The 19,223-nt window shown below is 41.3% G+C and overlaps 1 protein-coding gene across 1 annotated transcript; it reads left to right on the top strand.

Moving 5' to 3' along the window:
* The first annotated feature begins 1,086 nt into the window (after window positions 1–1,086).
* On the top strand, window positions 1,087–9,143 carry LOC308370249 (cyclin-dependent kinase-like 1). Its single transcript, XM_080844902.1, has 9 exons — window positions 1,087–1,936; window positions 2,287–2,408; window positions 3,765–3,837; window positions 5,232–5,322; window positions 6,001–6,201; window positions 6,465–6,547; window positions 7,125–7,181; window positions 7,801–7,953; window positions 8,297–9,143. Exons 1-9 carry the CDS (start codon window positions 1,769–1,771, stop codon window positions 8,396–8,398), a joined length of 1,050 nt encoding a protein of 349 aa, XP_080701028.1. The 5' UTR covers window positions 1,087–1,768; the 3' UTR covers window positions 8,399–9,143.
* Window positions 9,144–19,223: the final 10,080 nt, after the last annotated feature.

Here is a 19,223-nt window from a genome sequence, read left to right as displayed (position 1 = left end):
GTTGGCAGAATCTCGTTGTAATTCCTGGAGTCCACTGGCATTTTTGACGGTTTTACGCAAACTATATTTATATCAGGTCTATTCCATCATAATGTTGATTCTAAAATGATCCTGCAGCCATCCTTTTTTGCTTTGAAGCTAAAGGACATAACACAGTAATACTGTATTTAAAGTGTAGAGTAGCCTATTCCTTTGACGTCAACACACACAGGCACATGATACGACTGTGGCCTAATGTACCAACACATTACAGTTCCAGCAGGCATAATCGCATAATCTGTCGACGAACAATTGTAGTTTGGACAGTATTTGTATACCATCGTAGGCTACCAAGAACTTGGTTAGTAACTGTAGACTAATTTCCATCAATAACAGCGTAGGCAAAACAAAGCTATACAACTGATATTGTCATATCATGGCGTTTATATAATCACACGAAAATACAAAACGTGCATACATTCGCCATAACATAACACTTGGGTGCTTTTAAAGTAGTGCAAAAATATATATATATATATATTTAAAAAAAAAAATACTTATCTGTTTATTTGACTGCTTTGATATGTCTACACAGCTGGATTTGTGATTCTTTACGGCTTCGTATTCAGCCTGTAGGCTAAGTGATGCAGAGAAAACTAAACCGGTTTATGTGGACAAATTGTAGTCTATGGTATGGGGAGCCAAGAAGGTGAATTTGACTACGGCCACGCACGGTATCACCACCTGGTGTTGCCAGGTGAGGTCGGGTGGTTTCCTGCGAATGTTGACATTTTTAAGTTGCAGATGGTTTTCCTATCACCGAGATGAGGTTAATTAATTTACATGAACGCTGGGCGTCGTGATAGACAGCTGAACTCCGTAAAGGATGAGAGCTTAAATTGTTCAACCGTGTGGCAATATATCAGCAATATATGGCCTTGTGTTTCCAAACAATAATCTATTGATTGGCCTATAATATGCAAAATGCAAACAGGTATTCCAACACACCACTTTTCATCCGTCTCGTTCTCATGTCATTCATAGCGACCCTTTTGGTTTGGGGGATTCTTGACCTTTAGTATTGGTTGTTAAACACCTGGCAACCCAGTCAGTTATTCGGTTACACGAGAATGAGACACCTGGGCTAGCGTCCGGGTAGTGGTGAGAACAGGGTCAGAGAAAAAGTGCCCTTTGAACGTGGATTCGTCAAATTCACGCGTAATATAATCAGTAAAAGGCAGGTGAGCAGGTTATTATATTTTCTCCTGGGCTTCATTTGTTTTGCTCAACAACTGGGTATGGTTACCAAGGACGCAGGATTGGAGAAGCGCAAGACTGCGGAATTAATCTCACGACAAAGGAAAGAGGTAGATCTGGGCTATCAAGTACGCACTTGAGTGAGTGTTGCCCTAATGGTAACCTCTCGACAATTAAACAGACGTCTCAGTGCCCCATGTCAGCGAGAACTTTGAAGGAAATGAGATTTAAGCGACGCAAGCGGAGACAGATAGCAGGAAAACGCCGGACGCAGATTTGAAATTAGATTTGGCCGGGCGTTAGGTGAGTTTTATGCGTTTTTGTAGGTGAGTATTCGTTTTCTTACACTTTTTATGTGGCACCATTTTTATTAAATTAAAGTAAGGAACGTGCAATAAGGGAATTTAATATTTCCCATAAGTCTCAATGTCTGTTCTGCTCGGATAACAAATCAAAGTCAGATCATGGAAAATGTCAGATTCCATGCGCACAAAACTATTTCATTTTGCAGCTGAATTGTATCGCCTATCCAATGGAGAAGTATGAGAAGCTGGCTAAGATTGGAGAGGGGTCCTATGGCGTTGTTTTTAAGTGCCGCCACCGAGAAACAGGGCAGATAGTTGCTATCAAAAAGTTTGTGGAGTCAGAAGACGACCCTGTCATCAAGAAGATCGCTCTGAGAGAGATTCGTTTGCTGAAGGTGAGGAGATGCTCATCACACAGGTATGAGTGTGCATCTGTTCTCTCTCTCACACACACACAAACAAGCACAGAGAGAGAGAGAGAGTTCTTGTTAACTATCATGTTATGCCCATACTTAGACAGACACTCATACTTCAATTAGATGAATTGATCAATTAATTAAAATGTGCTTTTTTTGACGATTGACAAATTATACATTGTATTGTCAAAGCTTTCTCACAAACAGTAAAACATTGATTGTGTGTGTTTGCCTCTCTCTCTATCTCCCTCTCTCTGTCTCTCACACACACACACACACACACACACACACACACACACACACACACACACTCTTTTGGTATCCTGCAGCAGCTGAAGCATGTGAACCTGGTCAACCTGCTGGAGGTCTTCAGGAGAAAGAGACGCCTGCATCTGGTCTTTGAGTTCTGTGAGCAAACCGTCCTCAATGAACTAGACAAACACCCAAGAGGGTAAGTGTGTGTGTGTGTGTGTGTGTGTGTGTGTGTGTGTGTGTGTGTGTGTGTCTGTGTCTGTGTCTGTGTCTGTGTGTGTCTGTGTGTGTGTGTGTGTGTGTGTGTGTGTGTGTGTGTGTGTGTCTCTGTGTGTGTGTGTGTGTGTGTGTGTGTGTAAGCTCCCCATTCTCTGTCTTGCTCTTTCTTCAATGTTTTGAGCTTCATAGGCAGACTATCAGTAACTCTTATATGTGAAATATCAGAATGGATGGCAGTAAATGTTGACCTACAATCTCAATCAGAGCTAGCCTGGTCTCTTGTTCCACATACGATGCAGTTGATGAACAAAAGTCACCACAAAACATAGGTAACGTGTGGCTATGAAACAGGAGGCAAGTCCTTGGCTTATGTGGTCTTCAACCCTCTTTGCCTTCAATCTTCCTTTCTTTCTTTCTTTCTTCCTTCCTTTCTTTTTCTCTCTCTCTGTTTCTCGCTCTCTCTCTCTCTCTGTCTTACACACACACACACACTTATTCTCTCTTGTTCTCGCTCCCCTGCTCCCCTGTAAGCTCCAATGTTGATTCATTCCCTGTAGATTGTACCTGTCACGTTTGGGAGATAGACTGCTACCTTAAATCACCACATTATATTGCGAAAGAGATTTGTCTGTCTCATCCTGGCTCACCTCGACTGTTGAACTTGCCTGCGTTATGTTTTTTAAACTTGACTTCACGCCAGATCACACTGCGCCCCTTGCTAAACCAAAGAGAGGAGTGTGAGAGGGTACTTGGGGTCACTTGCTTGCCGACAAGCAAGACTGTTGCTATGAAACCGAATAAAGAACAGGGTATTTGTGCAACCAAGTGGGTGGCCTTTAAGAACAGCAAGCACAAAAGAACCCCTGAAAATGAAGGATTTGGCATGTTTTTTGCTGATGTCATTCCTCTTTTTTGACTTTTGCTCATTCTTCTGTTGGTTTGAAATTACTGGCCCAGGATCGTGGAAGGTGTTAGATCTAGTACTGTGAAGTAGCACGGCATGCAGAGCTGCACGATTGTGTTCACTTTATTTCCCAGAATCCTCAGCAGCACAGTGGTAACCCTAGACACTCCTTGAAAACAAAGGCGTTCGTTGCCATGGCAACAATGGCGCCCTTTTAACACGTCGCCCCGCACCGAAACACGATGGGTGCAGAACACACACACACACACACACACACACACACACACACACACACACACACACATACATACAGAGTCAAACAAAACGTGTATATTTGTTACACAGCTATTATGTGAGTTTACTCTTTCTGATGCATCTGATGACTGAAACTCTTCCTTCTTTTGTCTTCTCTCTTCTTGTTTTCCTGCACAGGGTCCCTGAGGCACAGCTGAAGAGTATAGTATGGCAAACACTCCAGGCTGTCAATTTCTGCCACAAGCACAACGTCAGTACCAACTCCAGACTCCTCTTTGTGTGTCAGACGATGTCAGTTTCAGGAGAGGAGTGGTGAAAATGGTATCCCCCTCTAGCCAGAGAGAACAATTGTGTTACCTAATTAAGGTACCATTGTCCCTCCTGTGGGCAACTGGGTAGGGTAGCTGTGCCTTGACTCCAGTGGCTAGATTTATGACCTCCGCTGGCCAGATTTCACTCAGGCAGCGGAGTTTACACAAGTTGTCAAAACATGCCGCCTGTCATGGATACAGATCTGAAAGGAGATACCTCATTTGTGAATGGCATAAGAGAGCTCCTATTCCATTGAAAAGAGGGGAGAGAGGATTCAGTCTAGCATTGTGATAATTTGTTGTAATGTGACTACAGGCTACTGGCTTTTTTGCAAGTATACATCAAGGTGTTATTATTAAAGTTGTCAACTTAAGCGATTAATACGTGAATCGGGTGAAGCGGCGCAAAAACGTTGGGAAAAGTTGAATCCTATACAAATGAGGAAAGAATTTAGCTGCCGGTCAGATTGTTAGTTACTGTCTCTAAGGGTTTTGAATGGCAGGACTATGGCGTCGTTCGGTTGTTTCATTTGCAAACAGCGTGAGAGTCTTTGTAAGGAGATGTCGTTCTTCCTTGTATGTTACATATTTATTTATTCTTACTCTAACAGAATGACTGTTCTGATATAAAGACAAGTGACTGGATAGCCTACTAGCTGGCAAGCTTGCTATCTAGCTTGCATTTCCTCACACCATGGCACGCCCAGTGTCAGTGTAACATCAATCTACCAATACAGCCTAAAACATTGATTCCTGTTCCACATCAGCAGTGCCCAGTGGGAGAAATACAAACTGTTCCAATTCACTATTCAAATCAGATATTCAAATCTGTGCATTATGGCCAACACGGAGCAATTTACATATGGGCTCATCAGAGTGTGATTAATCTGCGTTCTTTTCAACTAGCTGTGTGTATTCCAGCTTTGTGTGCAGCACTAGATTACTCCCCCCTCCTTCGGACACTGCAAGACAAGTTCCACTCTGTTCCACAGTCTGTCTGTTGTTTGGCTATAAACACCTCTGGGCTAGATTTTAAGTAATTGGGGCTATAGCCCTGAGTGATCAAACCTAACAACGCCACTGGCTGCATGTATCTGTGTGAAAGCACATGTTTGTGTATTTCTGTCTATGCTGTATTCAACACTATAGTATTTGTGTGTGTTGATATATGCCGTAAATACTACGTTTGTGTTCTTCTGTACTTATTCAAGTGTGTTTCTGAGTTTATATATGCTGAATATACCACATGTGTGTGTTCTTAAGTGCATTTGTGTGTGTGTGTGTGTGTGTGTCTGTGTGTGTGTGTGTGTGTGTCTGTGTGTGTGTCCACCAGTGCATCCACCGGGATGTGAAGCCAGAGAACATCCTGCTGACCAAGACGGGAGTTATCAAGCTGTGTGACTTTGGCTTTGCCCGCATCCTCAGTGGGTCACCTTAGCACAAGACCAACCCCATCACACACACACACACACCTCCACACACTAGCCTCCACCTCTCCACTAATTACTTTTTCATCATGCCATCTACATCACTGTTTTCGTTTCCTCTCTGTCTCTTTCTCTGTTCTGTCTCTCTTTCCTTTGTTCTACCTGTCTTTCTTTCCCTCTCTCCCATGCCTCTCTCGCTCACCCTGCATATATTCAGAGCTCTGTGTTGGTGTGTGGTCTGTGTGCGTGTTTGTGTGTGTGTTTTTGTATAGGAGGTTACTAGTTCTCTGCTTACTTGCCTGTCCATCCCCAGTGCCTTCAGTTTCAGTGTATATACGTGCTCCATCCATCAACATTGCCTTGTAATCCTCTCTGTACAATGTACGAGTGAGTCACTTCAATGAGGCCCTTTGTGTGTGTGTGTATGTATGCATGTGTGTGTGAGTCTCCGTCTGTGTCGTGTGCATGTGTGTGTGTGTGTGTGTATGTATGCATGTGTTTGTGAGTCTCCGTCTGTGTCGTGTGCGTGTGCGTGTGTGTGTTTGTGTGTGTATGTATGCATGTGTGTGTGAGTCTCCGTCTGTGTCGTGTGCGTGTGTGTGTTTGTGTGTGTATGTATGCATGTGTGGGTGAGTCTCCATCTGTGTCGTGTGCGTGTGTGTGTGCGTATGACAGCGGGGCCTGGCGATGACTACACAGACTATGTGGCGACGCGCTGGTACCGCTCCCCTGAGCTGCTGGTGGGGGACACCCAGTACGGGCCGCCCGTGGACGTGTGGGCGCTGGGCTGCGTCTTCGCCGAGCTGCTCAACGGGAACCCACTCTGGCCCGGCCGCTCCGACGTGGACCAGCTCTACCTCATCCGACGCACGCTGGGTGGGTTCTCACCAAGGGCACGTAGGAAGTGTGTAGGAGTTTTGAATGTAGGAATGTAGCATGTATGAGTTTACCTTTTCCTTGGTGCCAGATGCTGCCCTTGATTGGAGAAGGAACCATTATGGTTTCCCAGATCTGGACTTGGTTAAACACAAGTCAGGACACTAGTCTGTGCCTTCAAGGCTAGTGATGTCATTTTCCACAGATCAGTCAACAACAGCAGTCAACAGTCAGGTTCACCTTTGACCTTTGGATCCCTGTAGGTGACCTGATCCCCCGTCATCAGCAGGTGTTCCGCTCCAATGTCTTCTTCAGCGGAGTCAGCATCCCAGAGCCAGATACTATGGTAACGCACACCACACCACACCACACCACACCACACCACACCACATAGCTGAGATTAATGAGGACGGTGTGTGTGTGTGTGTGTCTGTGTGTGTGAGTGTGTGAGAGAGAGAGGGCAGATCAGTTGGCAGGAATTAAATTGACATCTGATGCTTCAACAGTAACCCAATTAAATGTATTCAGTCTCAGTTTCAGTGTGGAATGAAATGGTTTAGTTTGGATGGACCGTGTGTCTGAAGGCTGGTCAAGGGCCCGGTACAAAATGCCTCAACTAAAAAGCTTTTTATTCACATGTATTCACATTTTGTTAATGGTCCAATCATATGTGATAGCGACACTGTTGCCAAATCCCTGAACAACTAGACTATAGTGATGGCATTTCAGGTGAATGCACTTGCAAATGCAGTGGATTCATTGATTGCAAGAGCAATGTGCATGCATTATCGAAATAAGGAGCAGACTCCCATGGAGCACACACACTACTTACAATGGAAGTGGCTTTGTACAGATAATGTCAAGTGAGTGTTGAGAAGTGAGATGGTGATTGTGTAACTGGACGTGGTTGATTGTGTCTGCAGGAGCCCTTAGAGAAGAGGTTTCAGGGGGTGACCCCTCATGCACTCACTGTTATGAAGGTGAGATCCATATTATGTGTGTGTGTGTGTGTGTGGTGTGTGTGTGTGTGTGCGCATATCTTTGCTCATGACAGTGTGTGTGTGTGTGTATCTTTGCTCATGTCAGTGTGTGTGTTTGTATCTTTGCTCATGTCAGTGTGTGTGTTTGTATCTTTGCTCATGTCAGTGTGTGTGTTTGTATCTTTGCTCATGTCAGTGTGTGTGTTTGTATCTTTGCTCATGACAGTGTGTGTGTGTGTGTATCTTTGCTCATGTCAGTGTGTGTGTTTGTATCTTTGCTCATGTCAGTGTGTTTACATGGGTGTGTGCATATCTTTGCGTGTGTATGATAGATTTTACATTACTTAGTAGGTTGAAGCAAAGGAGACTTAAATGTGTGTATTGTTCTCACTTTGTGTGTGACTGTGTGTATGTGTGTGTATCTTCCCTTGTGTGCTTGAGTGTATCTTTGCCTTTGTGTGTGTATGTGTGAGTGTGTGCGTATATCTTTGCTCATGTGAGTGTGTGTGTATCTTTTCTTTTGTGCTTGTGTGTGTCTTTGCTTTTGTGTGTGTATGTGTGAGTGTATCTTTGCTTGTGTGTTTGTGTGTGTAATCTTTGCTTGTGTGCGTGTGTGCAGTCCTGTCTGGTGATGGACCCGTCTCTGAGGCTGTCCTGTGAGGAGCTGCTGGAGCTGCCCTACTTCCAGGAGGACGGGGGCATACCTGTGGGGCGCGACGGTGAGAGGACGGGGAGACGCCATGAAAAGGGCTCCCGCCGCAGACTACCAGGGGTACGACACCCCCATACTTACTGCTGCCTCTTCCTCTGTCACACTGACCTTTCTCCCAACTGTTTCTCTCTCTATCGTTCCCTCTTCCCCAGCTCTGAGCTGTTCAAATTAAAATGCTAAGTTGCTTTATTAGCATTATCACTGTTGCCAAAGCTAGTGTTTAGAACAGCAGAGTAATGTACCCAGTGTAATGTCACAGTAGCAAACTAAATGAGAACATAGTAGCTCTAAAAAAGGGCATGTTGGCTGTTCCTCCTTGTGCACATAGTATTGTATGTTTTCTTACCCTTATTTTCTCTCTCTCCCCCCCCCCCCCCCCCCCCCCCCCTCGGTTCTCTTACAGCCCCAGTACCTACCACACCTTCCTGGGAGTAACGTCTCACCAGCACCCGAACACAAGAAACAGGTCAAACCCAAATACGACCACCACCTGCCCAACATTTAAAGAAGAGAGGAGAGACATGAAACAAGAGCAAGGAAGAGGAAGAAAGGGAAAGAGAGAGTGAAAGAAGGATACTGTAGGGGATATTCAACCCTGTACTACCTGGAAGAAAGACAGTGAGGAAAGGAGTGTCCATTTCACTTCATTGGTTGCATGCGCTCGTCCTGTGAGTGCACTTATCTACTAGAGTTCAGAAGAATGGGACCAGGCATTGCCTGAGAGGGGACTTGTGTAGCATTACACGTGCATTTAGTCTGCCCTTTCTCAGAGAAGACTTAGGAGAGGTTACTACCACACTTAAACAGTCAGTGCTGTATTAGATCACTGTCAAAATGGACAGGAGAATGTAGAGAATAGCACTCAGTCTAGAACACTTTACATTTACATTTAGTCCAAAGCGACGTACAAGGGAGAGATCAACACACATTATAAAAGATAACACACAGTTAGAAAGGGCGTTTTTTTAGCCAACCACTATGGCAGTCCTGAAGATAATATCTTAGAAGAAGACATATCTTATTTGGGCTAGATATTTGTTGTTACTGATTCATTATTCAGGGTTTTTTGGTTCCATTTCTGCTTGAATGATATGTTTAGGGTGTTTTGCTTCCATCTGTAACTGGATGAGTTGTATAAGGTGTTTTGGTTCGTTTTTTCGATTTGACCAGTTATATATGGGGCATTTTGATTCAATCAATGAGTGGATGAGTTGCACATGGATTTTTGAGTCCATTCTTGATTGAATGAGTTTTGGTTTAATTTAGGACTGTATGAACTGTACAGATTATTTTGGTCCCACTAATGACTGGCTGACTTGTACAGGGTCTAAGGTTCCATTGTATCTCTGATGTAATGTTCAGCGGGGCTCTGTGGAGTGTAATGGGCTATACGCCTACAGGTTGCCACCAAACTGTGCCCCCAGAAGGGGTTATATGACATGGGGCATAAATTAGAGGCGTCGGGCACCTACATCTATTATGCATGAGGAGACAAACATTTATTATTTACAAAAGCAAAATGCACTTTCACTGGAAACTGGACTTTTTTTTTTTGTAAAAAATTAAGGATATGCAAGGATTAACATGTCATATTTTTTTAAATAAAACCTGAGAAACATACTATGTTTTGTGTATACTTTTTTTTCAGTATTGTGGATAAATTAAAGCTGTCCCAAAATATAGTAAGGAGTATGGGGAGCATTCTGCTCCAACCTGCCACAGGAAGTTAAAGATCCATGTATTCATATCATCATTAAACTCATTGATACCTCTGGTTTTTTTTCACCGTCATGATACATGCTGACAAATCATGGAGAGTCATAAGGTCACAATGACCTCATTTGTCACAGGTGGGATGGGAGGCTGACGATCAACGACACTGATATTCGGGAATGTACCGTGATACTCTGTGGTCCTCCTGACCCTTGACTTGACTGATCTTCTCCCTCCACTATCTGATTGCAGACCTGAGACCTGTGCATACATTACTGTGCGGCTCAGACACACAATGGGCCTTTCATTCCATTGTCCCACAATGCCATGTGGTAATGGCTTCAGCGAACTTGGAAACAGACACTAATGCAAAGGTAATAGATACGCCAAAGGTATGAGCAATCAACAGTTCTTTAGTCAAGGATACTCTTCTGAGCAAAGGGACATCATCTCTATATGTCATATCAGAAGAGGTAACACATACATGTGCATTTTATATTTTTTAGTGGGCAAAACTTACAAACAAACTTAACTCCGTCTTGGAGTTATACTGATGATATAACTGAGTGCACTATAAACAGTGTGTCCCATTACTGATGATATATAACTCTGAAGGCATGATAAACAGTGATTTCCCAATATTCTTGTGCACTTTATAGACTTGGTTTTATTACAGTGCATGAAATGCCCTGTATTGTTATTCCTAGGCTTCTTCTTCTTCTTCTTCTTCTTCTTCTTCTTCTTCTTGTTACCTTTTTCTGCGATTAATTCAGCCCGAACCGCTTAACGTAGAAACTTCATTCAAACTTTGACGCGTAGGTCTTGTAAACGACACTTATGCTATGTATTTTTCACTTTTCTAAACTTTATACTTTTTAAGATATTAAAGAAAAACAAATATAAATTTCTCCCATTGACTTACATTGGGCCATTATGACATCATAATAGGGTCTTTAAACTGGCTTGCACCTGTGCTTCACTGACAGCTGCACCAAATCAAAGGAACCTCTACTCTCTCTGTCCCTCTCAATTTAACTGTAACTAGGAACATTAAGACACCATCCATTCTCTACTTTTTTTTCTCTCCATCTCTCCATCTTTCTCTCTCAGTCAACTTTCTCTCACACTCAATCTCTCTTCTTCACTCCATTTTTATCTCCTTTTTTCAATATTTCCACTCTCTCTTTATCTCTTCATCCAGAGCCACTCTTGTTCACTCTTCTTTCCTTCTTCCACTCTTCTTTCCTTTCTTATTTTCTTCTTTCACTCTTCTTTCCTTTGTTCTTTCCTTCTTTCCTTCTTTCACTCTTCTTTCTTTTCTTATTTCCTTCTTCCACTCTTCTTTCCTTCCTTCACTCTTCTTTCCTTTCTTCTTTCATTATTTCACTCTTCTTTCTTTTCTTCTTTCCTTCTTCCACTCTTCTTTCCTTTCTTCACTCTTCTTTCTTTTCTTCTTTCCTTCTTTCACTCTTCTTTCCTTCTTCCGCTCTTCTCTCCTTTCTTCACTCTTCTTTCCTTTTGTCTTTCCTTCTTCCACTCTTCTTTCCTTTCTTCTTTCCTTCTTTCACTCTTCTTTCTTTTCTTCTTCCTTTCTTAACCTTTGCATTTCATGCACTGGTATTTCCTTCAGGAAATGCATTTTCTAGTTGCTTATAGGATTGTGTTTAAAACAAAAACAATACATTCATATCATGTCATGGGAACAGCAGAATATCACAGCTCATTAACAGACTTTGTCAACAGCTGCAGTATGGTAGGCCTTCTATCTAGGGTCAACATTGTCTGCAACTTCCACAGACTTCCTCAAAGAGTAGGCCCAATTCAATTGAGAGTTTGTGTAAAATAATTGAAGCTTTTCCTTCTTGACTTGCTGTTTTTATATGAAAAATACTTGCTGGTCTGTAATCGTGTCTTTATTTTTTCACTAAGTATATATTATTTCAGTTCACAATCATCAAAAATCACATAGAACCTTTGTTGGACTTCAAACATGCGAGGTGGATATTTCTGGAGTAGATTGGTCTTCTGGGACCAAGCTGGGCATTTATGCCTGTCACCGACGCTGCTAGCACCATGGTTAGCACCCTCAGTAGCGGTGGAGGGTTGACCTCCTTGACCTAGACGTTACTCTTCTTCAAAATCCATATCAGATACCCCTGGCATTTCTTCTTCTAGGTCACTTTCGTTTCTTTAAGATTCTTCATAACGTCGACATTTAGGTAGCAAAAACCGATGCATTACTACTGCGCACTAGCTATCTCGCTTTCTCCTTCAACTGTCCGGGAATGTAAACGTTCAAGCGTGCGACGTGAAAATTGGGTCAAAGGTTATGACAGAATGATTGCTCTGTGTCTAAAGCAATCAGTTACGGTAATTTAAATCTGCTATTATTTTCTTTTGTGAGTGGAATATTATTATCACACAACAAATAACACGTAATTACATTTAATATCAATATTAAATAAACCATTATTTTATCTTTCCTAAAAGTATGACACATTTAGCACCATACAATTCAGTGGAATTGATTGAATCTGAATTATCAGCGGTATGGCTGCCATCTAGCTGTTTGTTCTGCATGTGGACGCAGGTACATCCATGGGTCACGCTCTGTGGCACAGACCCCCTGCTTCTAGAAGAGGAGCACTGCACTGTGGTGGAGGTCACTGAGGAGGAGGTGCAGAACTCAGTCAAACTCATCCCCAGCCTATCCGCTGTGGTAAGCACCAATGGCCAATGACAGTTTGTCCCCTGTGAAAGACCTCAGCAGTCAGGCAATATCAGAAGGTGGATTTCATTCAGTCAGTTTTAACAATGTACCGAGCTTGGAATTATAAGGTTATTTTGGACTATTCTTAGATTATAAAATGTTCAGTTCACTTGCACACAATTTTAGTGAAAAAGAATAATAATCATATTCATGGTGCTATTTGGTGGTACACTGGATATTGTGATTTCGTTATGCATTTTTTTGTGCAATTTTTGAGATGTTTGTGAAGGTAGCAATGATTCATAAGATCTACAGATTTATTTTGACGGCATATGGTCATGTGAGGTACAGATAAAAACCCTATTCACCTTGTAGTTTTGGGATTCTTGTCCAATCCCTTGCAGATATGTAAGGACTTACTTACTATCTTCACAAAACTAACTAACTTCACAAAAGCTCTATACGGTTGCTTTAACTCTTGTGGTCTGTGTTGCTGTCGTGTTTTCTGTTTACACAGATTCTGGTGAAGTCTATGCTGAGGAAGCGTTCTTTCGGCAACCCCTTCGACATGCCTGGCAGGAGACAGGGCCGATCTATGTCCGCCCCAGGACTTCTTCTATCGTAAGTGTTCAGGCAGGCTTCAGCCAAAAAACTAAACATGAAATACATCTGGATCTTGATGCTAGCTACCTAGTGAAAACATTTTATTTACCTAATGGTAAATTATTTATTTTAAATTATTAAATTATCATCAGCACCTCATTGCTCTGATCTTGTTTAGTGTTTAGATTTGTGATGATAGTCATTAAACAAACTCTTCAAAACCAAGTGCAGATTGGACATGAACATACTTATTTTTGAAAAAGTCAGTTGGGTTGGTATAGTCCTGGATCGAATGTTTCTGAGGTGTAAATGAAATATGGCATGGCACAGTGGCTCAGGTGCCTGCACTGCCGCCTCACAGCAAGAAGGTCATGGGTTTGATTACCGCATGGGGCGCTGTTGGCTCTGGGGGGCAGGTCCTCCCCATACCATCAGTGCTCAGGTGTGCTATCTCCTGGGCTTTTCTGTGTGGAGTTTGCATGTTCTCCCCATGCTCACTGGGGGTTTCCTCCACTAAGAACCCCAACAGACGGATCACCCCACCTGATCCTTGGTCGCTTAAAAGGCTGCCCACTGCTCCTGGGGTCCTGGAGGAATGACAGTCCGGGATGGGATAAATGCAAAAGATAAATTCACAAACGACCTCAGGCCTGCGTCTGTTAGTGTCCTGTGTCACCTCCATGTATTCACGTGTGTTGCAGTGTGCAGTGTGTCGCTTGTGTGAATACATTCTGACAATTATTATTATATTATTATCTGCAAAATTGCGAAAACTGTCTTTTGTCTTGAATAAACATGTATTCCTGTAGTCATCCTGGAGATATTGCACCTTCACATATAGCATTTTGTTTTTGTCCTTGTAATCAATCATTCACACAAATTAACTTCACTAATCTGAGGGTGCCTTTGCCCTGTTTTTCTGTGGGAGTGGCTATATCTGAACTGCTAATCTGGTTTCCATTCCATGTATCCCAAAATTCTGAATGACCTGTCACTAATCCAGGAGTTTTCACTCGTGCTCCTGGAGCCCCCTTGCCCCACCTGTCTTCTATCCATTTCCTGCTCCAACCAGGTCAGTGTCGTTAAAACACTCTCCTCTAGAGTGCCACAGAGACTTCCCTCAGGTATTTGGAGCAAGGAAAAGTGGGGTCAATTGCAAGACTGAGAACAGCAGAACCGTTCATTCTGCTTGTAATGAATATGTGGTGATATGTCTGCCAAATTGAGTTAAACATGTCACTGTCGATTGTGAAATAAAAAATAAATAAGATGTGAGTAAGATGTTCTTCATTTCTCTGCCAGCCTTAAAGAGATTGATCTCTGAACAGCGTATTACCAAACCATCTGATCTGTCATGAAAAGGTCTCATAAAAGAAGACTTTGGCTCCCTCAGGTGGTTGCAGTGAGGACTGATGGGTGCCATAATATGGATGCATACAGTACTGTATATTGTCTGACCTCACTGATTGAGTATTGAGGACATGGAATTGCAATGTATGTCATTATTTTGCAGCCTGTTGAATATGTGGACCTAAAACACTTAGTATTACATATAATGAGGTAATTAAACAAGGAGACAATTTATATATGCATGCCTTTTGGTATTGTGAAAAAATTAAAAAGAAATGGGAGGATATTGGGAGGTGGCTTTCAAAACACACAGATAAAAAAGTAATATTAACTCAAAAAACATGTATTTTCCAAGATATAGAGGGAATAAGATACCCAACTGGTTGGCAGATACTTTTCTGTTCTTTAATCTTTAAAAAAATGATCTTGCAACACTGGAAGAATAAAGAGGCACCTGCATTAGAAAAATGGAAAGCCTTAATGCAATTCTACTTGAACATTGAAAAGTCAATGTCAGCGGACCAAAATAAAAAGAAACAATTTGATAGCCAATGGAGCTCCATCTATAACGAGCTTTACTTAACGCTGCCCAAGCAATACACATTAGAACCCATTTATTTTCTTTATTATTTATTAAGGTATGTATGCATGTGTGTATTTATTTAAAATATTGGATGAATGTGCTGTGTATTAAGGTTGTGGGATGTGGGTGGGGGAGGGGGAGGGGGAGAGAAAGGTCTGGGAGGGAATGAGTGGGTTGGGGAGGGATTGGGATATGGGGCTTGATGAGAGGGTTATAAGGTAGAACTGAAACTAAGGTAGAACTGAAGGGGTGGGGATAGATGGGGCCACCTATTTTGAATGGTAGGGGAAGCATTCATTATTAGAAGAAAGCTGAAAATTATGGTTTTGTTTGTAAAACTAGTTGCTTCCTTACATTATTTGTGATTATTGTACGTTTTGGTTCCCTATCATATTTTCTGTTGCCTTCTTACCAAATAAAAATAATTATATATAAAAAAAAAAGACAATTTATAATGTGAAGTCAAGTGAAGTCCAATTCTACTAAGATACATAAGTGGTGAAAATATATATGAAGGTAAAAGCTTTTTTGGGTGCATACCATTTTATTTAATTGTGTTTTTTGTGTGTGTGGGTGGGTGCATCATTTCTTATCTTCCTCCTCTCTCTGTTCCTCTTATTTATTTCCATACAGGAAAAACTTCCTCATGTCCACCCATAGCGGTTTCAGCTCCATACCTATCTTTTTCTTTTCTGCCAGCTCTTTCATCTTTCTCTTTTTCTTTTCAGCCAGCTCTTTCTTCTCTCTCTTTTTCTTTTCTGCCAGCTCTTTCTTTTCTCTCTTTTTCTTTTCTGCCAGTTCTTTCTTCTCTCTCTTTTTCTTTTCTGACAGCTCTTCCCCCTCTCTCTTTTTCCTCTTTACCAGCTCTTCCTTCTCTTTCTTCTTCTGTTCCATCAGTGCTTTCTCCAATCTTTTATTGTCCTCTTTTGCCCTCTTCTTCTCCAATTCCAACTTTCTCTTGTCCTCACAGGCTGCTCTCCTCATTGCCTCTTTGAGATGCTTTTCTTCCTCTTCAAGTTGCCTTTTCTCCTGTTTCTCATAAGCCTTCCGCTCGCTCTCCAGGAACTTCACCATCTGTCCTCCTTTCTCTTCCTCCTCCTTCAGCAGCTTAGAACATTCATGCAAATCTCTTTGGAGTTGAGCTCTCTTTCTGTCTATCGATTTATCTAATGTTCTCCTGTTTATTTTGATGTCCTTCTCCTCAAATAGGAGGTATTGTATGACGTATTCCCTCTGCTCTGGTGTCATGTTTTTTCCCATTCTATTAAAATAAGCCTTCCTTCGCTCCAGGTTCACTTGGTCCTCCTGCAGGTACATCACCTCCTCCTTCTCCACACGTGTCAGATCCTCCAAATGGTGTTGGGTGGCCATTTGAATCGCTCTGAGATACTCAGTAATGCTCATTTGAGCCATCTCTTCCCTGATAATGTCTTTTTCACAGATCTGAAGACAACGATAATCAGATATCAAACACAGACAGACATACGTATGACCATACTGTTTGCTGTAGTGTCCAAATGTCATATTCATTTAAAGAAAAATGGAAAAGATGGACTTACCAGATGGGGTTGAGGATGGTGTGAATGATCACCGGAACTCATCTTCATATAAAATCTAAAGAGAAAATGTGATTAATTTTGTTATTCAAACACCATTTGAGAGATTATAATGAAAGAAATGTTTATATACTACGACTGGATATAGATGGATATGTTTTTCTAAACTCAGGAAATAGACCAGAGTGGTCTTATTGCTATCTAATCTACTTCTTAAACATATAAATATATCATCCATGTACTTTTAACCCACCACAAACTTAATTGCGTTATTTCTTCTTGTGTCGTTCTGTATAGTCCTTAGTCTTGCCGTCCTAAACTTCATTCACTTTGCATGTGAAGCGTTATGGTAATTCAATCATTTTGATAGAATTTCACCATTGTTTCGTCAAATTGAGTAATCCTTGCCGATGCAACAAATGACGTCACAATCAGTGATATTGACGACAGCAAAGACACGTTGCCTAGCCATACAGTATTCCAAAGCTCTGCCTCCACTGGCATCCAAAACAAATCGTTTGTACATGATAGCGTTTTTGCCTTCTTCTAAATACAACCACTTCTAATAATAGTATTACCATTGTAGCTACTGCTACAACAACAACTACTAGCCTACTTATATTATTATTATTATTATTATTATTATTAATAATAATAATAATAACAACAATAATAATCATCATTTTAATAATCCTTATAATAATAATAGATTAACATGCGATCAGTTGGTACATTTTGCCCATAAACATATAAATTCTCCCTTTGGCCCTTGCTGTAGATTACTAAAATAAGCGTATATGACCTCTGGTGCATTCTTAAATCCTGCCATGAAAAATGAAAGCTGAAACGATAGAACTCTATCACAGTTTCCAGTGGTGTGGTTATAAAGGAACATGGCTGTGAGTTTCAGAGTATTGTGCTTAGTTTCCATGCTGTACCAAATTATGAATAAGCCTACCCAGGTCTGTGTGTTACATACAACTCGTGTGACACCCCTTGAAACGTCTCTCCCAGCGTTTTTGGCATCTTTGTTCAGGAATTGTTGAGGAATTAATCCCTAAATATAGAGGGAAAATAACGGAGAACAAATAATAGACTAAATGTTGATTTACTTTATTTACTTTTTTGTGATATCATGAAGGTGTATAATATCAAAGATCATGGATTTGTATATTACTGATTCACCAATAGCACAACGCAAACATTTATAGGCCTCCCCTCATACACAAACATAGGCTGTCCTACGTGGATTCAGTCCCTGTGTTGTAAATGTTTTGTGTGGGTCACCTGTAGGCTAATATTAATAATTAATTAGCACCTGAAATTAACCCAACCTTGCATATTCAGTGTTTGGGACGACGTGATATGGATTAGGATAATTATATATTACCTGTGTCTACCACCTGGTTCAACTTGAGTTGGATGTGCATACTTCGATTTGAATCAAATATGTATATAGCGCCATCATTTATTTGTTTTAAGCAGCCCATACAGCACAGGATAAACGCCCTGTTTTGAGAAGTGGCTATACCCAATGCTGACTGAAAATGAAGTGGGTATACTCCGTATACCTGCGTATACCCTGGACTACACCACTGAGCGCCAGTAACAATAGAAACGGTCTCAATACGCTTTAACGAGCCCAGAGCACGGAACTCCAGAGTAAGCATTTAGGCCCCTTCTTTCCTCTATTTTCTTCTTTTAAATCTTCTCAAGCAACAGATGTCGAATGCGTTATTCCGTTCAGGGCAAACTTTAAACAAAATCATGGTAGTTATAATTATTAGATTGTTTTTACATTTACATTTGTACTTTGATACGCTGTATTGTTTCTCTTTTTTTGTGTAAGGTTTTTATAATGTTGTATAAGTCTGCTAAATCCCATAACCATGTCAAATGAAAGTAGGCCTATGGCTGTTGTCGCGTTAAATCGATCAGTTCAGTAATTGATCACTAGGTATTTAAAGACTTTTTAATCAGAACAAAACAGCATAGGCCTACGCATTTCTTAAAAATATAACATCACAATAATCGGATAAATGCTTGTCAAAAGTCTAACCTGCAGAATTGTTAGCTAGTAAAGAAAGTGTAATGATGTCTCCTCCGCTGCATGGTAGCTAGGCTTCTTATGGACTTCATGTTCATTGGTCATTTACCAACATTTTCACTGTAAAGACACGCCATAACCTATCAAGCGCTGTGAGTTAGGTCTGCATTGAATGCCATATTCACAATTTGATTAACTTGACCCACATTTATTTTTTGTATTATTAATGACATGTTCACGTTTCTATACAGTACACCCGCACATATATTTGCGCTGAATCCATAAATTGTGTTCCATTCCTTCTCCAATCTCCTCTTTTCCTCTTTTGGCCTCTTGTTCTCCACTTCCAGATTTCTCTTTTCCTCAGAGGCCGCGTTTTGTCCAGTTTCTTGTCTCTTTGTGCTGCTCTTCTTCCTCTGCAAGTCGCCTTTTATCTTGTTTTTCAGAAGCCTTCCGCTCCCTCTCCAGGTACTTCTTTCTTTCTTTCTCTTCCTACGATGATGATTCCCAGATCGTATTAGCTTCTAGAAGTATCAGAATTACATAACTGTTTTCATTTGTATTAAATATATATACTTGGAATATGCTTACACTAACACGTTGGGAGCAGAGGGAGTGAGGGTATGATGGATAACATTCAGTAATATTTAAATATTTATTAAATATAAAACGACGTTAAAGCCTCTTGGTAAACCAACCACTTTTATCTCTGTAGAGAGCGCTGTGGTATCATTTTACAGGTGGAACCTTGGCGTTCGTTCCCACCGT

Source organism: Sprattus sprattus (genome assembly GCF_963457725.1).
Source record: "Sprattus sprattus genome assembly, chromosome: 9".
Classification (NCBI taxonomy): Eukaryota; Metazoa; Chordata; class Actinopteri; order Clupeiformes; family Clupeidae; genus Sprattus; species Sprattus sprattus.
This window is presented reverse-complemented; position numbering and strand designations above follow the sequence as displayed.

Coding starts and splice junctions, on each gene's coding strand:
- LOC308370249 (XM_080844902.1), top strand. CDS start 1,769: ATGGAGAAGTATGAGAAGCTGGCTAAGATTGGAGAGGGGTCCTATGGC. Junction 6,202..6,464: donor CCTCATCCGACGCACGCTGG/GTGGGTTCTCAC, acceptor GGATCCCTGTAG/GTGACCTGATCCCCCGTCAT. Junction 7,954..8,296: donor CCCGCCGCAGACTACCAGGG/GTACGACACCCC, acceptor GTTCTCTTACAG/CCCCAGTACCTACCACACCT.